Raw genomic sequence first — 25845 nt, 5'->3', positions numbered from 1 at the left:
CATCAGCAGAGCTAAGCAGTACTGTAGTCATTATCCCATCGTTACTATGGCTATACCACCAGAACCTTATAGAGGATTTTTTTTTTTTTTGCATGAAGTACTTCTTACCATAGCAACAGCAGTGTTGATTTAAAATATAACTTGCAAGATATAATTTATCTTTAACATTTCTGTGTATTTTCTATGGTGTTACTTGTTAATAGGATTACACTTTTGATGACTCCTGATCTTTTGAAATAAGCCATCTCTTGGGATGTATCTGAGAAAAATCTAGGCTGCTCATTGTTTACAGGAACAGAAAACTCAACAAATTCATTTGAATATATAACATTTCCATAGCTTTTGTTGAAGATATTTGGGTGACTTGGGGTTCAAATTCAGGATAGATCTTTAGAAAATTGAATCAGAATAATTATTCCTTTTAGAGTCATTAAAAATAATTTTCATCCTTTTTATATTTCAAAAAAATTTTTTTTCACTTAAAGATTTGAGGTCTACTTTTTTGTTTGTCTTTTTGATTTCTCCAGAGCAGTTCTTTGTTTCACTTTCATAACCAGTTGGGACAGTATAAAAACAGAAACCGTTTTTAAAATGATTTAAAACCAAAGAACCAACACACTTGAAAACAATAGACTTGAGTTAAAAGCTTTCTTTCCTCTCTTCCCTCACTACAGACTTCTGTTTGGGAAAATATATGGTTACAGTGACTGCAGTATTACAAAGAAATACATTTTGGTAGAAGAGAAACAAAACCTCTTGGTTCCAAATGTAGTTATTCACTGTAGGCCATTTATTCATTTGGCTTCTAGGCTATGGGAATAACTCCTAGCACAGAACTCCTTTTGAAAACCCTAACTCCCTAGGGGGTCAGCGATAGATGAGAAACTGCCCCTATGAACTTGGCTTATGCAGGCAAAACAAAGAAGTTAGTGGTTGAGGGTAACAGAGGAAAGATGCGTGGGAAGGGTGAATGTAGCTAGCTTCCTTTGCTTACAACAGGAGCTTCTTTCAATGCAAAATGAATGCCAAGATAGATCAGGCACTCTACCAAAAAGATACAATAATTTAGTAATACAGTCTGCCCAGGCAGCTTAGCAGCTGGAAGTGAGTGAGCCTTGGGATTTGCTATAAATGGTGGGGAATTGGCCGATAGCCTCTTTCCTATATTGAGCAGAGGGAGCAAGAGAAAAGATTATAAATGTTTGAAATCAGAGCCAAATAGCAGGGTCTGTTCTGGTCCAGGGGTTGCCAGAACTCTAGCATTCTCTGGCTTCTGCATTAAATGCTGAGTTTGGCAGAGTGTGGGACTAATAGGCCAGGAAACAACAGTTTACCTGGATGCATTTTCTGTAAGGCAGCTGTTGATCTTCAGTTGTTTAGTGGAGGGATTTTACTATAAGCTGCGCCCAATGCCATGCAGTATCTATAGTATAGCAACAAAAGTTTTGGGACTAATTGTGCAATAAGAATAGATACTCAAATGTCATTGATGATACTTAAAAAGGGGCCCACTGGTTGGCTTGTTTTTTTTTTTTTTCTTTTTATTTTTTTCCTTAAATTGGGGTAGACTTGCTTTACAATGTTGTTTTAATTTCTGCTGTGCAATGAAGTGAATCAGCTAAATGTATACATATGTCCCCTCCCTCTTTGACCATCCTCCCCCACCCCCATCCCACTCATACCCTGAGAAAACCATAATTCAAAAAGACACACACATTCCAGTGTTCATTGCAGCACTATTTATAATAGCCAGGACATGGAACCAACCTAAATGTCCATTAACAGATAAATGAATAAAGATGTGGTACATATATACAGTATACTACTGGATGGTCTTCAAACTCCAGCACTCCAGAACACCCCAGTAGACGGCACACTGTGCTGATGTCATAGGAAATTTTGGAGGAGACTGTAAACACAAAGCCTTGGAATGGAATGGATAAAGGCAGGCTTTGGACTAGGATTCATCTCTCAAACTGGTGTAAAAAAGCAAGGGTTTCTGTGCCTGCAAAGCAGAAAGCCAAACTCTTGACAGTGGGCATTTGCAGCAAAGTTAAGGCTTATTGCAAGGCGCCAAGCAAGAGAGTTGGAGAAAAGCCTCAGATCCATTGCAACTTGGTCTATGAGTTAGGATTTTTTAAAAGGGGAAGACCAAGGATGCCGGGATTAATCATCATCTTGTGACATTTTTGTGACATTTCTTAATTGTAGTTTTGGGAATCAGAATGTCTCTGGTTATGATTCTCTAGCTAGGCAGTCCATAATTCAGGGATCTGTGAGCTCATCTTGCCCTAGAGAAATAACATAAGTTTGTACATTAATGATGATATCTAGAATAGCAATTTTAGTACATTAACGATGGTATTGCGGAGAAGGCAATGGCATCCCACTCCAGTACTCTTGCCTGGAAAATCCCATGGACAGAGGAGCCTGGAAGGTTGCAGCCCGTGGGGTCGCTGAGTCAGACACGACTGAGTGACTTCACTTTCACTTTTCACTTTCCTGCACTGGAGAAGGAAATGGCAACCCACTCCAGTGTTCTTGCCTGGAGAATCCCAGGAACGGGGGAGCTTGGTGGGCTGCCGTCTATGGGGTCGCACAGAGTTGGACAAACTCTTGACAGTGGGCATTTGCAGCAAAGTTAAGGCTTATTGCAAGGCGCCAAGCAAGAGAGTTGGAGAAAAGCCTCAGATCCATTGCAACGACTGAAGTGACTTAGCAGCAGCAGCAACGATGGTATTGACAACAGCAATTTCAGTCATCTGACTCTGTTTGATTTAGGGTTCAGTTAGCACAAGATTAAAGTCAGAGGGGACAAGAAAGGAAACAAAATTTTGGAGGGAGAGATTAATCATAAACTCAGTAAGGAACTTGGTTTTAGGAGGACTCGGTTTCACTGGTTTCTGTATTTGTTAGCTATGTTATTTGTCCACAGTTCAATGTCATAAGAATACCTATTTCAGAAACTTTTGTGAGGAGTAAGTGAGATAAAATAACCTCGACTACAGCAGGTACACAATAAATGTTGGCTCTCCTTACCTAATAAGGAACCTTGTGTGTGTGCTCAGTCAGTCAGCCATGTTCTGTTCTTTGTGACCCCGGGGACTGTAGCCTGCCAAGCTTCTCTGTCCATGAGATTCTCCAGGCAAGAATGCTGGGGTGTGTCTCCATTTCCTCTTCCAGGGGATTTTTCCAGTCCAGAGATAGAACCCACATCTCCTGAATCTCCTGCATTGCAGGTGGATTCTTTACCACTGAGCCACATGGGAAGCCCCAATATGGAATCTTACCTTTGTAATTTTTGAAATGAATTCCTTTCCAGGGAGTTTGTGTTTTTAATTAATTTTACATGTCTTTGAAAACTTAATTGATTTTTGACCTTGAGAAATTAAGGGAACATGAATTCTATATAGTTGTTTCTGTGTCTCATTTTTGTTTGACTCATACTTTTGTCTCAATGTGTAGGTGAGCTGGAAAGACATTCTTAATATTGGATATAAATGAACATACTAGCCAAATTACATGAGCTACATGACTAGGAGAACAAGGCAGGTAAATAAACTACAATAAGGATCATATAATTTATGTTATAAAAGAAAAACAGTTATATTTCTCCCATGTATTCTGAATAAGACCTAGCATCCCTTTGAAGATTTATTGAAACATATGACAATATAATCAAAATTTAGCTCCTTGTTCTCTTTAGTTGATATAGAATTTAATTATGGAACACTGACCAATTTGTATATTATCTTTTTTACTGAATATCATTAAGTAATTGGAATGCTTTAATAGTTACAAATCTCCACAAATTTCTTTTGTGTTTTTTATAAACATACATTTTTAGGGCAATCTTATTAAAAAGGATTTGCTTAATTTGAATCCATAATTATAATAAGCTTTTTCTTTATTTATCTAGTTCTCAGAATAATATATTGAGTTGTATATTGCATCATACATTGCAAAGTACCAACATGCATGGCAAGGCAATTTAGTAGTAATTCTACCTAGTCACAAATCTTTTAAAGAATCACATTAAAAGCTTTCAAGTCCTGATACACTGCCTTTTATAAAACTGAAATCTTTATAAATGTAAAATTTTATAATAAAATATAATAAAAAGTATTATGGCAGACTAATGGTGGTTCAGATGGTAAAGCGTCTGCCTACAATGCGAAAGACCCAGGATCAATCCCTGGGTCGGGAAGATCTTCTGGAGAAGAAAATGGCAACCCACTCTAGTATTCTTGCCTGGAAAATCCCATAGATGGAGGAGCCTGGAAGGCTACAGTCCATGCGGCCGCAAAGAGTCAGACAAAACTGAGTGACTTCACTTTCACTTTCAAGTACTCGGAGAGATCTTTCTGTAGCAATACATATATATTCTAAATATGACATAATTTTCATGTTGCTGCTTTAACCATCTTTGCTCCCTAAAAGTGTATGTTAGTAGACAAGAGAGTCAAAGTTGTGCTGAATGCAGATTTCAACAATGGCACTGCCACTTGGACCCTGTATTTTGGTTCAGTGGCAAGCTTGGGAGGCTGAGTCAAGATTATTCAGGGGAGCTCAAACCTTCTCTAATCACACTGACAAGCTGAGACTAACTAATGAGATAACAATAAATGATTTCTAATCATCTTGAAAAGCAAACTGCTGTAAGTGGATATCAAAAAAAATAGCAAACACTTATTTGTCTGATGACTATAGATATTATTATTGAATGAAAGAAAAAACACAGTTATATATATGAGGCAAATTTGAAAAATAAATGGCATTTCAATATATGATAAATATAATGTTTGAAATTATTTTTCAAATTCCAAGTGAATATATAAATAGCAGATTAAGCTTTATTGACTATGCCAAAGTCTTTGACTGTGTGGATCACAATAAACTGTGGAAAATTCTGAAAGAGATGGGAATACCAGACCACCTAACCTGCCTCTTGAGAAATCTGTATGCAATCTGTTGATCAGGAAGCAACAGTTAGAACTGGACATGGAACAACAGACTGGTTCCAAATAGGAAAAGGAGGACGTCAAGGCTGTATATTGTCACCCTGCTTATTTAACTTCTATGCAGAGTACATCATGAAAAATGCTGGGTTGGAAGAAACACAAGCTGGAATCAAGATTGCCAGGAGAAATATCAATAACCTCAGATATGCAGATGACACCACCCTTATGGCAGAAAGTGAAGAGGAACTAAAAAGCCTCTTGATGAAAGTGAAAGAGGAGAGTGAAAAAGTTGGCTTAAAGCTCAACATTCAGAAAACGAAGATCATGGCATCTGGTCCCACCACTTCATGGGAAATAGATGGGGAAACAGTGGAAACAGTGTCAGACTTTATTTTTGGGGGCTCCAAAATCACTGCAGATGGTGACTGTAGCCATGAAATTAAAAGATGCTTACTCCTTGGAAGAAAAGTTATGACCAACCTAGATAGCATATTGAAAAGCAGAGACATTACTTTGCCGACTAAGGTCCGCCTAGTCAAGGCTATGGTTTTTCCTGTGGTCATGTATGGATGTGAGAGTTGGACTGTGAAGAAGGCTGAGCACCGAAGAATTGATGCATTTGAACTGTGGTGTTGGAGAAGACTCTTGAGAGTCCTTGGACTGCAAGGAGATCCAACCAGTCCATTCTGAAGGAGATCAACCCTGGGATTTCTTTGGAAGGAATGATGCTAAAGCTGAAACTCCAGTACTTTGGCCACCTCATGCAAAGAGTTGACTCATTGGAAAAGACTCTGATGCTGGGAGAGATTGGGGGCAGGAGAAGGGGACAACCCAGAATGAGATGGCTGGATGTCATCATGGACTCGATGGACGTGAGTCTGAGTGAACTCCGGGAGATGGTGATGGACAGGGAGGCCTGGCGTGCTGCGATTCATGGGGTCGCAAAGAGTCGGACACGACTGAGCGACTGAACTGACTGACTGAACTGAAGCAGAGGTGGAAGGAGAATTGGTGAACTGGAAAGTAAATTTTAAAAAAGTATCCGAAGCATAGTACAGAGGGCCAAAGAGGCAAAAAGTGAGAGAGACAAAAAGCAATATGAAAGATGGAATAAGAAGGTAAACCTACTTCTAACCAGAGACTGGGGATGAAATAATAAAGAAGCCCAGAAAGATGATAATTGCTCAATATTTCTCCAAACTGATAAAAACATGAATTCATTGGTGTGAGAAACGCACTATATTCCAAACAGGATAAAGAGAAATCCATACTGAGACACATAATTGTGAAATTGAAAGATGTAGAGGAGATGTTCAAAGCAGGTAGAGAAATGATGGATCACCTACGACAAAGACACAGGCATAATGATAACCAACTTATCAAGGGAAGATATAAAATGAGTAGAATAGTAGCTCCAAAGGGTGATGGCAAAAAGCCCCATCGACCTAAACTGTGAACTAAAAGAGCGTGTTTTTAATAAATAGGTTTATTTATTAAAAGTAAAGTAAAATATTAAAAAAGTAAAATATGAAGACATTCATAGCTTAAAAACTAAAAACATTTACTACCTAAAGGCTTTTTCCAAGAAAAACCTCAAAGATTACTGCAAGAAAGAAAGTGATCTCAAGTCATTCTGAGAAAGCAATAGTGAATAAATAGAATGGTAAACATATATGAAAATTCAAATAAAAATAATCTAAATAAAATAAAACATCTGATTTAGAAAACTACTGTACAGAATGGAAAAACTGACAGCAGAATTTGTTAATGAAATAATGATTGAATTTCAAGTAACATAACATCTTAAAATTATTCAGGAAGAGGGAATTTTCCCCAACTAGTTTTGAGACTAGTAATTTTCATATCAAAACTAGACAGCATAATAAAGGAAAAAATAAAGGCCTGTTTCATTCATGAACATAGATGGAAAAATTCTAAACAAAGTACTAGCAGACCAAATCTAGTAGGACAGCAAAAGAAAAATTCATTATGACCAATTCAACCCTATGCAGTTTGTTTAACATGAGAAAATGTCATTTCCACTGACAGATTAAAGAAGAAAAACTACATAATCAGCTCAATAAGTGAATAAAAGCATTTGATATAAATTCAAAAATCAATCATAATGTTCAATTCTAAAATTCTCAGCAGAGTTGGAATCAGTTCAGTTCAGTCACTCAGTCGTGTCTGACTCTGCAACCCCATGAATTGCAGCATGCCAGGCCTCCCTGTCCATCACCAACTCCCGGAGTTTACCCAAACTCACGTCCATCAAGTCAGTGATGCCATCCAGCCATCTCATCTCCTGTCGTCCCCTTCTGCTCCTGCCCTCAATCCCTCCCAGCATCAGAGTCTTTTCCTATGAGTCAACTCTTCGCATGAGGTGGCCAAAGTACTGGAGTTTCAGCTTCAGCATCATTCCTTCCAAAGAACATCCAGAACTGATCTCCTTCAGAATGGACTGGTTGGATCTCCTTGCAGTCCAAGGGACTCTCAAGAGTCTTCTCCAACACCACAGTTCAAACGCATCAATTCTTTGGTGCTAAGCTTTCTTCACAGTCCAACTCTCACATCCATTCATGACCACTGGAAAAACCATAGCCAAATGCCATCTATCCAGGATTAGGGGATTCCCAGGTGACTCAGTGGTAAAGAATCTACCTGCCAATGCAGGAGATGCAGGAGACACAGTTTTAATGCCTGGGTCAGGAAGGTCCTCTGGAGGAGAAAATGGCAATCTGCTCCAGTATTCTTGCCTGGAGAATCCCATGGACAGAGGAGACTGGTGAACTACACAGTCCGTGGGACTGCAAAGAGTCGAAAATGACTGAGTGACTACCTTTCACTTTCACTTTCACTTAGGGTATTCACCTTAATCATTTAACATAGTGCCTCCCAGACTTCTTAAATGTAGAGTTATTCTTTCTCTCTTTGTTATTAGTATTTTGCAAGGAAGTGATTTGAAATTGTTTAAATTTTCATTTCTAATCAAGCTTTTAAATCATCCATTTATTTATTTTTACACACAAGAAATACATACATAAATGGATGATTTCTAAAAGTTTGTGTTTGATGAGCTCGTGTTTTCTTATTTTATTCAATGGGTTATAATCTATTGGTGGTGGTGGTTTACTTGCTAAGTCATGTCCAACCTCATGGACTGTAGCCTGCCAGGCTCTGCTGTCTGTGGAGTTCTCCAGGCAAGTATACTGGTGTGGGCTGCAATTCCTTTCTCCAGAGGATCGTCCTTATCAGGGACCAACCTCAGGTCTTCTGCATTGCAGGCAGATTCTTTACTGACTGAGCCACCAGGGAAGCCCTTTAATCCACTAGTGGCATTATTTCTTTTCTTCCTAAAACTGTCCTTAGTTTAATCATTGGAAGCCTGTTCAAGTTTGCGTCTTCATCCTCTTGACATGCCTCTTTATTCTTTGAGCACTTCTTTGCTTTCTAACACAAGGTGTTCCAGGACCATTTTGTAATTTTTCTGCCCTGGCTCTGCTATCAGTCATTTCTCGATGGATCTCAGTCTTAGTGAAAACACATTTAGAAGCCAAGTATGAGCTTTGCTTACTGCTATTTGGACCTCATTTTCCCAGGCCCTCTCAACAGACAGTCAAGTAATATATGCATATAAATACATACATGCATGTGTGCATGCTAAGTTGCTTCAGTCCTGTCTGAACTCTTTGCAACCCTATGGACTGTAGCCTGCCAGGCTCCTCTGTCTATGGGATTCTCCAGGCAAGAATACAGGAGTGGGTAGCCATGCACTCCTCCAAGGGATCTTCCAGACTCAACAATAGCACCCACAGCTTCTGTGGCTCCTGCTTTGTAGTCAGATTCTTTATTGCTGAGCCACCAGAAAAGCCCTCAATACATACATAAACAAATACATATTTTTGTCAATACCAATATATTTCCCTTGATCTCTATCTATCTTGAAAATATTGCTTACAAGCCAACTTCATGAGGCTCACTCTAGTTTTCTCCTTCTTCATGTTTCTAGCTCCCTCCTTTAACAGTGAGAGATCTGATCCCATTATCCCTACTGTAGTTGCTTATGTGATCAGCCCTCTGTAAGTAAGCTGTATCCCATATCTACTGCCACTTCCTCCCCACTCAGGCATCTTTCTCGTCTAATCTGAGATTGGACTCCGCATGCCAATTTATCTGTGTCAACACCCTTCTTACCCTCCTGCAACTCTGACACCTTGGAGATGGACTTCTCCACATGTGGACACCCTCCTTTCACTGATGAGGCTTTGACATTTTATGCCAGGCAGTGCTGTACATGAACACTTTCCTCTTCTGCTGGCCATGAACACCATCCTCACCCTGTATGGGTTCTGACACCCCTTGCTAAGTTGCCCCTCTGCAGGGATACCCTCCTTTGCTAGTTTTCCAACTCCTCTCCCAGGTGAACCCCTCCCTACCCCACATAGGTTTCCTCCTCACTCCACACAGGCTCTGATTCTCCATACTGGGTCATTCCCCTATGTGTACACCCCCTTCATAATGCTTGGGTTCCAATATACCATGTTGAGTTGCCCCAAAACAGGGACACCACCATTACTTTGCCTGGGCTCTGATACCCAACTCCAGGCCACCTCTCTAGTGAACATAAGGATGCCATCTCACTCTTCTCCATCAAATGACTTAAGTTATTAACTGCTCATGGAGGGAAAGGGTAAGAAGGAAGAAAATGACCAGCCATCTCATGTCTGAGCTCCACTACTTAGAATTTAGGTTTGTGTTTTTTTTTTTTTTTTGAGAACTTTGATTATTTTCTTGATTTCTTCTAAATGATTTTGAGTTTCAGTTTATAGTTTTCAAAATATTTGAGCAGCATTTTTTGTTTGTTTGTGTTTTTAGTTTTCATTAGCTGTTAAACATTCATTTTCTTTTCCATTTCTTGCAATGTCTTTAAATAGGGTTCTGTCAAAATCGTTTTTGTTTCCTATCTTTAATGAGAAGAATGTCCTGAACTCTTTAGAGGAGGTTTCTCTGTGAGAGCAGGCATGAGTCCCGTAGATTTCCCCACTTCATGGCTCAAAGACTTTCACCCTTGTTGTTATCATGAAGTATTAAGAAATATGAGTACCTCCCTGCATGATTGAGAAAGCCTTCCTGCTGTTACTCACTCATATCTGTCTCTCAGTCGTGTCCAACTCTTTGCGACCCAATGGACTGCATCGTGCCACGCCTCCCTATCTATCACCAACTCCCAGGGCTTGTTCAAACTCATGTCCATCAAGTCGGTAATACAATCCAACCATCTTATCCTCTGTCATCCCCTTCTCCTCCTGCCCTCAATCTTTCCCAGCATCAGAATCTTTTCCAATGAGTCAGTTCTTCTCATCAGGTGGCCAAAGGAATGGAGCTTCAGCATCAGTCCTTCCAGTGAATATTCAGGACTGATTTCCTTTAGGATAGACTGGTTGGATCTCCTTGCAGTCCAAGGGACTCTCAAGAGTCTTCTCCAACACCACAGTTCAAAAGCATCAAATCTTTGGTGTTCAGCTTTCTTTATGCTCCAACTCTCACACGCATACATGATTACTGGAAAAACCATAGCTGTGACTATACGAACTTTTGTCAGTAATGTCTCTGCTTTTTAATACACTATCTAGGTTTGTCGTAGCTTTTCCTCCAAGGAGCAAGTGTCTTTTAATTTCATGGCTGCAGTGATTTTGGAGCCAAAGAAAATAAAATCTGTTGCTGTTGCCATTGTTTCCCATCTATTTACCACGAAGTGATAAAACCAGATGCCATGATCTTCATTTTTTGAATGCTGAATCTTAAGCCAGCTTTTTCACTCTCCTCTTTCAATTTCATCGAGAGGCTCTTCAGTTCCTCTTTGCTTTTAGCCCTAAGGTTGGTATCATCTGCATATCTGAGGTTATTGATATTTCTCCTGGCAATCTTGATTCCAGCTTGTGCTTCATCCAGTCCAGCATTTTGCGTGATATACTCTGCATATAAGTTAAATAAGCAAGGTGACAATATACAGCCTTGATGTATTCCTTCCCCAATTTGGAACCAGTTGTTCTATGTCTGGTTCTAACTGTTACTTAATCACCTGCATACAGATTTCTCAGGGGACAGGTAAGGTGGCCTGGTATTCCAATCTCTTGAAGAATTTTCCACAGTTTGTTGTGATCCACACAGTCAAAGGCTTTGGTGAAGTCAATGAAGCAGAAGTAGATATTTTTCTGGAATTCTCTTGCTTTCTCTGTGATCCAACAGGTGTTGGTAATTTGATCCCTGCTTCCTCTGCCTTTTCTAAATCAAGCTTGAACATCTGGAAGTTCTCAGTTCATGTACTGTTGAAGCCCAGCGTGGAGAATTTTGAGCATTACTTCACTAGTGTGTGAGATGAGTGCAATTGTGTGGTAGTGTGAACTATCTTTGATAGTGTGTGAACACTCTTTGGCATTGACTTTCTTTGGAATTGGAATGAAAACTGACCTTTTCCTGTCCTGTGGTCAGTGCTGAGTTTTCCAAGTTTCCTGGCATATAGAGTGCAGCACTTTCACAGCATCATCTTTCAAGATTTTAAATAGCTCAGCTGGAATTTCATCACTTCCACTAGCTTTGTTCATAGTGATGCTTCCTAAGGCCCACTTTGCTTCGCACTCCAGGATGTCTGGCTCTAGGTGAGTGATCACACCATCATGGTTATCTGAGTCATTAAGATCTTTTCTATATAGTTCTTCTGTGTATTCTTGCCACCTCTTCTTAATATCTTCTGCTGCTGTTAGGTCCATACCTTTTCTGTCCTTTATTGAGCCCATCTTTGCATGATATGTTTCCTTGGTATCTCTAACTTTCTTGAAGTGATCTCTAGTCTTTCCCATTCTATTGTTTTCCTCTATTTCTTTGCATTGATCACTGAGAAAGACTTTCTTATCTCTCCTTTTATTCTTTGGAACTCTGCAGTCAGATGGATATATATTTTCTTTTTTCCTTTGCCTATCTCTTGTCTTCTTTTCTCAGCTATTTGTAAGGCTTCCTCAGAAAACCATTTTGCCTTTTTGCGTTTCTTCTTGGGCATGGTTTTGATCACTGCCTCCTGTACAAGGTCATGAACCTCTGTCCATAGTTCTTCAGCACTCAGTCTACCAGATCTAATCCCTTGAAGCTATTTGTTGCTTCCACTGTATAATCGAAAGGGATTTGATTTAGTTCATACCTGAATGGTTTAGTGGTTTTCTGTACTTTCTTCAAGTTAAACCTGAATTTTACAATAAGGAGTTCATGATCTGAGTCACAGTCAGCTCCTGGTCTTGTTTTTCCTGACTGTATAGAGGTTCTCCAAGTTTGGCTGCAAAGAATACAGTCAATCTGATTTTGATATTGACCATCTGATGATGTCCATGTGTAGAGTCATCTCTTGTGTTGTTGGAAGAGGGTGTTTGCTGTGACCAGCGCATTCTCTTGGCAAAACTTTTTTAGCCTTTGCCCTGCTTTATTTTGTACTCCAAGGCCAAACTTGCCTGTTACTCCAGGTATCTCTTGACTTCCTACTTTTGCATTATAGTTCCCTGTAATGAAAAGGATGTCCTTTTCCTGCTGTTATCTAATTTTTTTCCAGAGTTACATACTCTTTGCCTTACAAAGTAGTGTTCTCATATTTGAACACTATATTTTGCTATTATTACATTCAAAATGTCCTTCCTCTGGATCTCAGTCTTCCATACCATTCCCTCCTTCTCATTACATGAAATATCTTTCTTCTTGAGATTGCTGATGTTTTTACCCTGTTCAATTTGAATTCTGCTTCTGAAATTTTTTCTGCAGAGAAGTCTTAGTTTACTGAAGTGAAAGTGAAGTCTCTCAGTCGTGTCCAACTCCTTGCAACCCCATGGACTGTAGCCTACCAGGCTCCTCTGTCTATGGGATTTTCCAGGCAAGAGTACTGGAGTGGGTTGCCATTTCCTTCTCTAGGAGATCTTCCCAACCTAGGGATTGATCCCAGGTCTCCCACATTTTAGGCAAATGCTTTACCATCTAAGCCACCAGGGAAGTCCCTAGTTTACTAAAAGCATGTATTTATTGCGTATTTCTGAGATTCTCAAGGGTATAGGCTACTTCTAATTGTCCTTTTGCAGGATTTTTTCAAGTTCTGCAGATTATTCTCAGATTCTATTGCTCAGCATCCTGCTTAGTACTAGGCCTTCTTCTTTTGGAAATCAGAATCTGATGGCAATTTCTGGGTCCTTTGGCTTGTAGGCTCCATCAATTCTCTTTTCTCTTCACCTCTACCAGTTCTGCATCCTGTTGCTATCTCATGATTTGTGCTATGTTCACCCATTTTCCAGGGCCATGGGGGTTCCTTGATACCCACTTTATTGAAGATATCACCTGTCATTGTTTTTTGTTTGGTTGGCTGTCAGTTTTTCTTTCTTTCTTTTCTTTTCTTTTTTTCTATCACTTTATTCTTTCACTATCATATGCATTGCTTTTATGAAGGGACTTGGGGAGAATAATTACTTAAAATACTACATTATTGTCATGTCCTTGCCATCAGAAATACCAGGTGATCTTTTAAAAATGTAAACCAAAAAAAAAAAAAAAAAAAGTAAACCAAATCATGTCAGCGGTACCTCTCTCTTCATCTTAGACTTCATCTCCAATCATTCTACTCACGTGTGATGGTTAATTTTATGTGTCATCTTGAATGGTCCATGGGATGCCCAGATATTTGGCCAAACATTGTTCTAGGTAGTTCTATGAGGGTGTTTTGAGATGAGGTTAAACTTTAAATTGGTAGACTGAATAAAGCTGATTGCCCTCACTAATGAATGGGCCTCACCCCATCAGTTGAAGGCTTGAATAGAACCAAAAGACTAATGTCCACTCTGAATGGAAGAATTCTTCCTGCCCAATAGTCTTTCTTCCTATCTTTGTACTCAAACTTGAACATCATCTTTTCCTCGTTCTCAAGCCTCCCAACCTTTGGATTAGTGCTACACAATCAGTTCTCCTGGTTCTCAGGCCACTGGACTTGGATTTTCATGTCTTCTTCTCTCTGTCTGCAGGAATAATTCCTATCTCATCACTTTGCTTCATTTTTTTCATAGAACTTACCATCATCAGAAATTATACTATTTTTGATTTGCCTGCAGTTGCCTCCTTCACTGGAATGTAAGCATATGGTGGACAGAGGCATTTTATATATATTGTGAAATGAATTCAGAATTTCTACTAATATCAACATCAGCACTAGAATCTCTGAAACATTTTTGATTTTTCAAGGAGGAATGCAGTAACCCAATAAACAACAGTTATAATCTATAATAAAAGAAGAAATTACTTGTTTTACATAATTTGTTTTCATCTTAACATGAAATTTATAGTTATTCAGGTATTTATATAAGTGATATATATCAGCAACAAAGATTCGTAAAAAAGAATGTTGAACTCCTTACTATTGGGTACTTACTCTGACATTTCTTTGAAATGCTAATGATTCTTTGAATAACTATCAGATTGGAATTCACACATATTTAGTTCTGTACCTTGGCATGAAATATCCACTTGTCAAAAGAGAAGTGTGAAATTAAATGAGACATGTTACAAATATGCTTTGCCTCAGTTTCATCTAAAGTAATAGCAAGAAAATATGAAAATTCTTTTCAAAGTATATGTTTAAAATATATAAGCATGTCAAAATAATAATCATTACTGAGTGTCTAATATAATAAATTACTACTACTTTTGTAAAAATGAAACTCTCTAGATTAAAACTTATTGTTGTAATAATAAAAACATATATTTAATATATTCCATGCCATAGGCATTATTCTAACTCCCTTACTTTTATTTTTCATTCATCTTCACAACACTATTAGTTATGTTATATACTCTTACTATCATCATTTCCAGACGTGAAAATACAAACATTGCCAAAACTTATTTTGAAGAATATATTAATTCTTATTTAAAATGGATATAGACTAAAACTATCTGTTGTCATGTGGTAAGCCAACCCAAACATTGTGGTTTAAATCAACAGCCATTTATGTAGCTCATGATTTTGTTAACATGTTTTCTTCTGATCTGGGCCAAACTCAGATGAGTTTGCCTAATGCAGCTGCTGGCAGATTGGCCTGGAGTTGATGGATCCTGGTCAGACTCACTCACATGTTTGGAAGTTGACTTGCTTTCAACTGAAGTAACAGTGTGGCTGGTGTATTAACGATGCCTTTTTATTTTGGAGGGTTTTTGTTTTTGTCTTTGTTTTTGTTTGATGCCTTAACATCTTGGGACCTTGCTGATCCTGGAGGCACTGTTCTTCCCAGAGCTAGATAATTCTTAAGTTCAGTTCAGTCACTCAGTTTTGTCTGACTATTTGCAACCCCATGAACTGCAGCACACCAGGCCTCCCCATTTATCACCAACTCCCAGACTTCATTCAAACTCACATCCATCAAGTCGGTGATGCCATCCAGCCATCTCATCCTCTGTTGTCCCCTTCTCCTCCTGCCCCCAATCCCTCCCAGCATCAGAGTCTTTTCCAATGAGTCAACTCTTCACATCAGGTGGCCAAAGTATTGGAGTTTCAGCTTCAGCATCATTCATTCCAAGGAACACCCAGGACCAATCTCCTTTAGGATGGACTGGTTGGATCTCTTTGCAGTCCAAGGGACTCTCGAGAGTCTTCTCCAACACCACAGTTAAAAAGTATCAATTCTTCAGCACCCAGCTTTCTTTATACTCCAACTCTCACATCCATACATGACCACAGAAAAAACCATAGCCTTGACTAGAAGGACCTTTGTTGGTAAAGCAATGTCTCTGCTTTTGAATATGCTGTGTAGGTTGTTCATAACTTTTCTCCCAAGGAGTAAGCATCTTTTAATTTCGTGGCTACAGTCACCATCTGCAGTGATTTTGGAGCCCCCCAAAATAAAGTCTGTCATTTTTTCCACTGTTTCCCCATCTATTTGCCATGAGGTGATGAGATCGGATGCCATGATCTTAGCTTTCTGAATATTGAGTTTTAAGCCAACTTTTTCACTCTCCTCTTTTACTTTCATCAAGAGGCTCTTTAGTTCTTCTTTGCTTTCTGCCATAAGGATGGTGTCATCCACATATCTGAGGTTATTGATACTTCTCCCAGCAATCTTGAAGCCAGCTTGTGCTTCCTCCAGCCCAGCGTTTCTCATGATGTACTCTGCATATAAGTTAAACAAGCAGGGTGACAATATACAGCCTTGATGTACTCCTTTCCTGATTTGGAACCAGTCTGTTGCTCCATGTCCAGTTCTAACTGTTGCTTCTTGACCTGAATATAGATTTCTCAGAAGGCAGGTAAGGTGGTTTGGTATTCCCATCTCTAAGCATTTTCCACAGTTTTTTGTGATGCACACAGTCAAAGGCTTTGGCATAATCAATAAAGCACAAGTAGATGTTTTTCTGGAACTCTGTTGCTTTTTCTATGATCCAGCAGATGTTGGCAATTTGATCTCTGGTCCCTCTGCCTTTTCTAAATCCACCTTGAACATCTGGAAGTTCACAGTTTACATACTGTTGAGGCCTGGCTTGGAGGATTTTGAGTATTACTTTGCTAGTGTGTGAGGTGAGTGCAGTTGTGCCACTGACCAGAGCAAAGTACTTGGCCACACGTAACCTCTAAAATCCTATGGGAGGAATGGATACAGGATGGGGTGTGGCTAAAGGCTAAAGGAGCCTGTGCACACGGAGGTTGTAACTGCATTCAGTCAACTGAATAGATATCCCAGGAGGTTCCATATCAACTTCTCACTGTCCTTGATTTGAGAAATTCTTAGGGTTTGGCCACTGAAATAGGTAATATTTGCCTTTTCAGAACTCTTGGCAAGAATGTTATCAACATCTTAATGGCAAGAACTATTCTTCAAAAGCCTAGGGTTATGAGCTAATAATCAAATTCTCTTTTACTGAGAGAAGGGACTGCTTGTGACTAGAGGACTTGGATATTATAAAGCACTTCGCAGATGTGATTATAGTTATTTTGATCAAATCACAGAAGGGATGGTAACCTAATATTAATATTCAAAGAAAAGTTTAAATAATGTTATGCTCCTAAATATCTCACTATAGTGAACATGATCAGAAACCTCTTGACTGTGATTTACAGGGTTTTTTTTTTCCCTTCAGTTCAGTTAAGTTCAATCACTCAGTTGTGTCTGACTCTTTGTGACCCCATGGACTGCAGCATGCCAGGACTCCCTGTCCATCACCAACTCCCAGGGTTTACTCAAACTCATGTCCATTGAGTCAGTGATGCCATCCAGCCATCTCATCCTCTGTCATCCCCTTCTTCTTCTGCCTTCAATCTTTCCCAGCATCAGGGTCTTTTCAAATGAGTCAGTTCTTAGCATCCGGTGGCCAAAATATTGAAGTTTCAGCTTCAGCATCAGTCCTTCCAATGAATATTCAGGACTGATTTCCCCCAGGATGGACTGGTTGGATCTCCTTGCAGTCCAAGGGACTCTCAAGAGCCTTCTCCAACAGTTTAAAAGAATCAATTCTTCAGTGCTCAGTTTTGTTTATAGTGCAACTCTGACGTTGATACATGACTACTGGAAAAAATGTAGCTTTAACTAGATGGACCTTTGTTGGTAAAGTGATGTCTCTGCTTTTTAATATGCTGTCTAGGTTGGTCATAACTTTTCTGCCAAGGGGCAAATGTCTTTTAATTTCATGGCTGCAGTCACCATTTGCAGTGATTTTGGAGTCCGCAAAATTAAAGTCTGTCACTGTTTCCCCATCTAGTTGCCATGAAGTGATGACCAGATGCCATGATCTTAGCTTTCTGAATGTTGAGTTTTAAGCCAATTTCAATCTCCTCTTTCACTTTCATCAAGAGGCTCTTTAGTTCTTCTTCACTCTCTGCCATAAGTGTGGTGTCATCTACGTATTTGAGGTTATTGATATTTCTCCTGGCAATTTTGATTCCAGCTTGTGCTTCATCCAGCTCAACGTTTCTCATGATGTGCTCTGCATATAAGTTAAAAAAGCAGGTGACAATATACAGCCTTGAAGCACTCTGTTCCCTATTTCAATTTTCCCTCTCATACTTGAACCCTTTAGCCTTCTTCAGCAACTTGCAAAATAAAATTCTAAACTTCTTTATTTCTGAATTTTCCTTCCTTCTGCATTATTTACCCATTATAGTCATCTCATACCAACCTACTTATGGTATAAAGCATTATAGGAGAGCCAAGTATCCCAGCAAGAAAAAGGAGATGATAAATTGGAACAGAATATCATATTTTACTTTCTGTTAGTATTAGCTTACCTCCATGAAGCAGGAAAAAAATCCTTTTCATCCATTTTTTCCAAATTCCAGAAATAGTCATCAACAGGAGAGACATATCACTTCCCACAAAGAGCCCATTTGATTGTCCTTGAACCCTAGACTGTTCATTTATCTTAATAATAAATTTTCCAGGCCAATGGATATGAGTATCCGATAGGCCTTAGTTTGAATCTCAGCTTAACTACTTATTAGCTGGGCACATTTAACAAAGTAAGTTGTCTATGTATTAATTTTGACTTCTAAAAAATGGATGTAATAGGGCATATACTCTAGCCTTAGACAATTTAAGGCTGCTTTGCCTTACATTCCATGCACTCTTCTCCTCCAAGAAAAATCTCTGTTGCAAGAGGAGGGAAAAATTCATGTCCAGTACACTAGAAAGTTTTTATGAGAAGTTAAAGTACTTGTGAGAGTACGGGGTGGTACAGATAGTTTCTCTCTCAGATCATTGTCTCATGGATCTCTCAGCCTGACCCTTTTTTCTTCTAGTCAGCACTGTGTTAGGTCTGGGAAGGAGAGCATATTTATTTGGGACAGCTAAATAGGAACCTGGGTGAGGTCTGGAGAATATATAAAGCCAGGATCGTACCTGCTTCTATTAGCTCCAAGAGAGACAAAAGCATATGGAGCTGGGGCCAAACTTCAATTAAGAAAGCTGATTTGTCTGTAGCATTCCTTGGGCAAATATCTCTTGCGATTTATTGAGGTTGACAATTTGTTTACATATTCCGACCAAATCTCTTTTGATTAGAAAAGGATGGTTGTTATTAATCATTTCATAGAATTGTTATGATGATCACATAAAGGGATATAAATATTACCTCTAATTGTTTTGAAAACAATGGTCATTGTACAAAGGAAGATATTATGATTCAAGAAAATGAGAATGGTCTGGAATGTTTTGAAAAGAATGATCATTGTACAGCTTGTCTGGCTGGAAAATACCCTGTGGAATTGGAATGGTAGCTGCCAGGGGCAGACATCATATTTCAGGACACAAAAGTTGGTGAAGAATTTGTAGTGGTTATACCTTCATTTACTGTTACTCAGTTGGTACAATGTGAAATGCCACATGCTTGTAAGTTCTGAGATTTTTTTTTCTGAAAAGGATACCAAATTGCTATGATTTATTCAGTAATCCTGGATAAATACTTTGGTATTATGTAGGAACTTGGATGATACTTTCAGTTTTATTCAGTACTGTTATTTTTTAGAGATCATGTACATCTCAGATCATCAGCAGTAATGTAGCAGATAGGTGAATTTCTGTTTTAGAGAGGATTGCCAGGTATTATACTCTCACAGGTTCTTAGGAAATTTTGTGGAATGTTTAAGAGTTACTGAAATTCATTTATGGAATATTTTCATGGAGAAGGAAATGGCAACCCACTCCAGTGTTCTTGCCTGGAGAATCCCAGGGACAGGGGAGCCTGGTGGGCTGCCGTCTATGGGGTCGCACAGAGTCGGACACGACTGAAGTGACTTAGCTTCACATGCCTAGTAGCACATGCCTAGTAAATGTTACTTGTTAACTTATAAAAACTTTGGTGTTTTTGGCTTGTAATAATAACTAACTTCTTTAAGTTGTGAATCAGCAAGTCAACTTTGAATTTGTTATATTTTATCTACCACATTGGCTATATTTTACTTTTTCAGAAGATTAGGCTTATCAGGTAATTTAACTTTTGATCATGGCAAATATTTAGCTGAATATTAATTAAAGTGACCAGTCAAAAAAGTAGACTGACTCCTTTCGCTAATTTCTTTGGCCAGGTTTTTACACACCATGTCTTTAAAAGACAAATTAGGTCATTAAAAAAAGCATAGTGTATTTTAAATCTCAGGGCTTCCCAAGGGGTGCAGTGGTAAAGAATCCACCTGCCAATGTAGGAAACAAAGAAGACAAGGGTTCGATCCCTGGGTTGGAAAGATCCCCTGGAGGAGAAAATGGCAACCCACTCCAATATTCTTGCCTGGAAAATTCCATGGACAGGGGAGCCTTGCAGGCTACAGTCCATGAGGCCACAAAGAGTTGGACATGACTGAGCACACACACATATTTTAAATCTCAGAGAACATTTATGTTTCATCTTAGAAAAATTAAAGTAATAAAAATTTAATTCTTCTTTGGTTTCTTTTCTGGATTACATTTTCAAAGATCTGAAGAAATTAAAAAATAACTAATTCTGCTTCATAGAAGAAAGAAAAGGACAGCTTTGTGTTAGTAGTGCAGCATCAGTTTGTTGTAAAAGTGTCTCACTTTTTAGTGATATTGCATTGTTTGCCTGTTAAGTATGGATAAATCCTTTTTGTCTAAATCATATAATTTGTGTAGAATTAATATTAATTTTATATTTGAAGTAACACTTTAGGATTATTACCTTTAAATTATTCTGAATTATACTACTTTTCAAGGTTTTGTTTTTTATTTTATTTGCTGGGAAAAGGGCAAAAGGATGTCATTATATATGATCTTGATTTACCTGCCTGATGTCCTAACTGTACAATGATTCATTTACTGCAGAAGTTTGAACATGGGTGTCCCATTTTAAGAAAACCTAATTTTGTTATCCAATATAAAATATACTCCCTGGGGACAAAGGAGAAGAGTGGGCAACTACCCAATTAATAACCAATTCATAACTTGGAAATACACCCTAAGGTATATCAGGAAGATCTGGTATACACACACACACACACACACACACACACACATTTATTTTACATGGCACTGTAGGGTCATGGGTATTTCATAAAGTGAAGATATCACTGTGTAACAATAAATCAACTGTTTGGACATTGCACAGGTTCAAAAGGGTGCTGCTATTGTATTGGGGCTTTCAGAGTCATTTCCAAATGAGCATCCAGACCTTTTGTTTTTCTCTTTTGCAGATGATCTCTCTCAGCAGGAGGACATTGATCCCCCAAAAGAATATGATCCTGGGCAATTTGCAGGTCTCCTCCATGGATCCTCTCCAGCCTGTGAGTCCCCTGAAAATCCATTTCATCTCTATGGGAAAAGAGATGAACATGAAGAAGGAAAAGATGAAGTCAGTTTGGCAAATAGTCCTTTGCCTTTCAAGCAAACTCCAATAGAAAATAAATCAGAACCTGTGGTAAAGAAAATTAAACCCAAGGTGGTCAGTAGAACAATTTTTCACAAAAAAAGCAGCCAACTCGAAAACCATACCATTGTTGGCACAAGAACAGCTAGAAGTGGATCCCGGAATGGGGACCAGTGGATTGTGAACACTGGGGGATTTGTGGAGAGAGCGTGTACCCTGGGGAGAATAAGGTCATTACCAAAAGCCCTGATCGACATGCATTTATCCAAAAATGTCTCTAAATCGGATTCTGATCTCATTGCCTACCCTTCAAATGAGAAAACGTCAAGAGTTAACTGGAGTGAATCTTCACCTGCTGATCACAGCTCTAAAGGGAATTCTGAAAGAACACCATCTTTCACTTCTGAATGGGAAGAAGTAAGATTTGTTCTTCTTGTTATTCTTTACATAAAGCTTTAGCATCAAGTGAGTTTTGAGGAAGGGATTTTCAGCTTTTTAAGTCTTTCAGAAGAAAAAAAAATTAACACAAATAGATCCAAGTGGAAAGGAAAAGTTCTAGAGGTAATACATGATAATTTCACAGCGAGCATAGAAACAAACACTGTTCCACACATGAGGGGATATCTGTTTTTTTCCATAGAAATTGATATCAAACAGAAGTAATAACTAGCTATGAGGTACAAGAAAAATGTTCGCATTGTGCCCTACTAAGCATTGCAGCTGACAAATGGAGAAAAATCTTTGTATTTTTGTTTGCTTTATATCATTTTGTTAATTGCTAAACTCTGTTAGCTCATCTTCCTTCTTTAAAGTATCTTATAATTTCAGAAGAGCTTCTTATAATCTTCATACTAAACAGAAAGGTCCTGGCCCTTCTCCAAGTACCATACAAAAAATACAAGTTACTTAATATTTCCCTTTACAACTACTGGACATTAAAGAAAAATGTGTGCAGTCTAGTATGACCAATTTAAGCTCTACTTAAAGACAAAGTCTTCAATTTCTTGGAATTACTCAGGAAGTAAGTGCCCTTTTAAGGTTAATAATATATCATCCTTTCTCCAGGAAGAGGGCTGTATCATAAAGGAATGAAGTCTCTTGCTTTTTCTTGAATTTCTGCAAAGAATGGACCACACTCTTCCTCAGCATTTCATTCTAAAATGTCACATTTTGTCTCTCAAAAGATTGTGCCAGTAGAATTAGGTTTTGAAGCACAATAGGTCACTAGAGTATTCTGAGAAATAGAAATGGTCTGGTATTGACATTCTGAATTGAGCTGTTTGAGAAAATCACTTAATCTCTCTGCATCTGTTTCAGGGTGAACAAAATGGGACATTTAAGTAATGCTCATTGTCATTTCTGAAACCTGCTATCTCACTAAGGCTGCTAGGATGATGACCTGTTTAAAGCATAAGTAGCTAAAGCTGAGACAGTCATATCTTCCTATGAATTCCATAGTAGTAGTCTGATAGTTTACTCAGATCTATCCATTTCTTATATTTATTAACTCTGCGAATAATATAACATCTCTTAGAATCAAGTTGTTGCCATTCCTAGATTCTTGTGATTATATGCTACAAATAAGCTTGTGGCTGGTCATACCATTTAATCAGAACTTGGTTCCAATGGCCGCACTTCACTGGTCAGATGAGATGCATGCTCTCAGATCCAAGAGGAAGAATGACTGAGAGGGTAGACATTGTCACATGAACTTATCCTCAGCTCCTTCCCCTTCTGAGTTTAAAGAATTCACAATGTCTAACTTACTGACCCATGTAGATCTGAACGAAGTTCATTTTAGGAAATACAAAGAAAAGGCAAGCTGATTTTGAAAGTTTAAGAAAAGGAAATACAATTTGTATTTCTAAAAGCAATGCAAAAGATGTCTGTCTCCCTTTGAATCTTTCTCTGTTGGTCTCTTAATTGGAGTTTTGCAGTGGCAATAATATCAAGAATATATGCTTCTGGCAGTGGAAAGTCATTTTAAAATGCAGTGCTGTATGCTCAGTGAAATGAGTCAAAAAGAGAAAGATAAATGCTATATGATATCACTTATATATGGAATCTAAAAAATACAACAAACTACTGAATATAGCAAAAATGAAGCCGACTCACAGGTACAGAGAACAAGCTAGTGTTACCAGTGGAGGCCAGAGGGACAATACAGAGGTGAGAAACTAAGAGGTACAAACTATTGGCTAAAAGATAGGGTCAAGGATGTGTTGTGCAACACAGGGAATACAGCCAATATTTTGTAATCACTGTAAAGGGAAATTGCCTTTAAAATTTGTATAAAAAATAAAAATAAATAAAAATTTTAGAAAACAAAAGTGCAACACAAAGCAAATGTAATAATTCATTTTATATGTTTTTTGTTTTACACAGATTGACAAAATAATGAATTCCATAGATGTTGGAATTAACAGTGAACTTCAAGAAATTAATGGTGAGAACACAAGTAAGGAAATCTCTCCTTTATGTTGTAATGAATAAATGTACTCAGGGACTAGTTATAAAATGATAGGAGTCTATAGATAATTCGTCTTTTACCATAATAATAATAGCTATTTCCCTCCATTCGTGTCAAACAACCATGATCTCTAAACAACATCAACTATATAGATTTAGCAAACTGAGATTTTCTTCCCCATGTGCTATTTTACCATGCCAGTTAACATTAATGTAGAGTTAAGTATGGGCATACATTCATGCTAAGTTGCTTCAGTTGTGTCCAACTCTTTGTGACCCTATAGACTATAGCCCACCAGGCTCCTCTGTCCATGGGGATTCTCCAGGCAAGAGTAATGGAGTAAGTGATCATTTTTTTAAAAGACTAAATAATTTTCACTGAAACATATTTGTTTTAGTCTTTAAAAACTAAAAAAACAAAACAAAACAAAACAAAAAAAAACTACTAAAAATGTACCAAAATCATGTGACTTTGATTAGTGACACAAACATGATATGATGACATGTGTAGCTATCTCTTTCACACACAAAAGCTGATAAACATTGAGGACTTTTCCAGTATCCAAAGAGCCAGCCTAGAAATGCATGTTGCCAGATAGTTCTTTCAGACATGATTAAAGAATAATTTCAAGAAAACTGCAGGGAATGTTTGTTTGTTTTTGACTGATGTGAAGGTAGAATGTGTTTTCTTATCCTAGTAAATTCTCCGTTGCTGAGAATATTCAAGCAGAGACTTAATGCATCTCTGTTGGAAGACAGGTGACATTGAACAGTAATATTATAAAATTCTTCAGATAGTACCATAGAACTGTGAAAATGTTACAAACATGATTATAATGAAAATAAGAGTAAATGTTAGAAAAGCCACTCAGGCAAAATTGCCTTTGAAGGACATTTTAGTAGTCAACAAATCCAGTTTATTTTCACTTAATTCTCCTCTTTTCCCCTCTCAGATTGCCATCCTATCCTTTACTCATGTTTTTCTACAGTGATAATGAAAATGAAAGACTCAATCCCCAAAGCATCATTACTATTAACAAAGACTGGTTCTGTATGTGCCTTAATTTTCACTTCTTAATTACACACTAATTATGCACTAAGTAATTGACCATAACGTGTGGCATTCCAATTGACCATCAGGCCATTTGTGAATTACAGCTTTACTGGGCAGAAGGTTTTTCCCTGTCGAGACTAGCTGGAACTAAAGTGATAAACAACCCTGTGAAGATGATATTCCATGTCTAATGTGTTGGGGTACTGAGTCTGGTCAGGAAATAACATGGTGAAATAAAAAGTCAGACAGACATGAATTCATATATCAGTCCTGCTGTTTACTAGCTGCTTGATCTTAGGCAACTCACTCAGTTTCCTCATAAAATGAAGATATTAATATAGGATCATTGTAGAAACACGTTCAATGGCATGTGAGTAGAGTCTGACATATGTAGACATGTATTAAGTTTTAGCTCTCCATTGCTCTATCATGAGGGAGATGTTGTGTTAGACACTATGGGCATATGAAGGAAAACACACACCAGCCCTTTTTTTAAGAACTTAATAATGTCAGCTAGTCTCACAGCTTTCATGTTCAATTTGCTGTATTCCCTGAAATTGTGATGTGTCAATTAGAATGCAGGTCATAACAAAGCTGACAGTCAACTGGTACCAGGGAAGAGGAATTACTAAAAGAGACCATAAATTCCAATGTACCCTGGCAAAGAGAAGAGAAAAAAATCTAGAATGTATTGATTTAAATGCTCTAAATTATTTTGAAATCTGAATATTCTCTTTTCACTTGACAATGAGGAAAAGATGTGCAATGAAATCAACAGGAGGAAAATTTAGAGTGAACACGGGAAATACTACTTTACCAAATATATGTTATCAGTGCCTGGAATTTTGTTTTGGAAGGTCACTGAGCCAAGCACTATGCCTGGCTTCATCAGAGCTGCATAGTTTTATGAGCATTTATGATTTTTGTTGCTAAAAACCTCAGAAAGTGATTCAGTTCAGTTCAGTCACTCAGTCATGTCCGACT

The 25845-nt window shown here is 38.1% G+C and overlaps 1 protein-coding gene across 5 annotated transcripts in view; it reads left to right on the top strand.

The window, feature by feature from the left end:
• Window positions 1–25845, top strand: part of ANKS1B (ankyrin repeat and sterile alpha motif domain containing 1B) — a 1136988-nt gene that overhangs the window by 615008 nt on the left and 496135 nt on the right. For 4 of the 5 annotated variants that reach the window (XM_068970629.1, XM_068970628.1, XM_068970626.1 and 1 more), the window contains exons 13-14: window positions 21166–21755; window positions 23724–23796. In XM_068970629.1, coding sequence (XP_068826730.1) covers window positions 21166–21755; window positions 23724–23796 — 663 coding nt within the window. The remainder of the gene's footprint in view (window positions 1–21165; window positions 21756–23723; window positions 23797–25845) is intronic. The other variant, XM_068970630.1, reaches the window with a different exon arrangement.

Source organism: Capricornis sumatraensis, chromosome 4, assembly GCF_032405125.1.
Source record: "Capricornis sumatraensis isolate serow.1 chromosome 4, serow.2, whole genome shotgun sequence".
Taxonomy (NCBI): Eukaryota; Metazoa; Chordata; class Mammalia; order Artiodactyla; family Bovidae; genus Capricornis; species Capricornis sumatraensis.
This window is presented reverse-complemented; position numbering and strand designations above follow the sequence as displayed.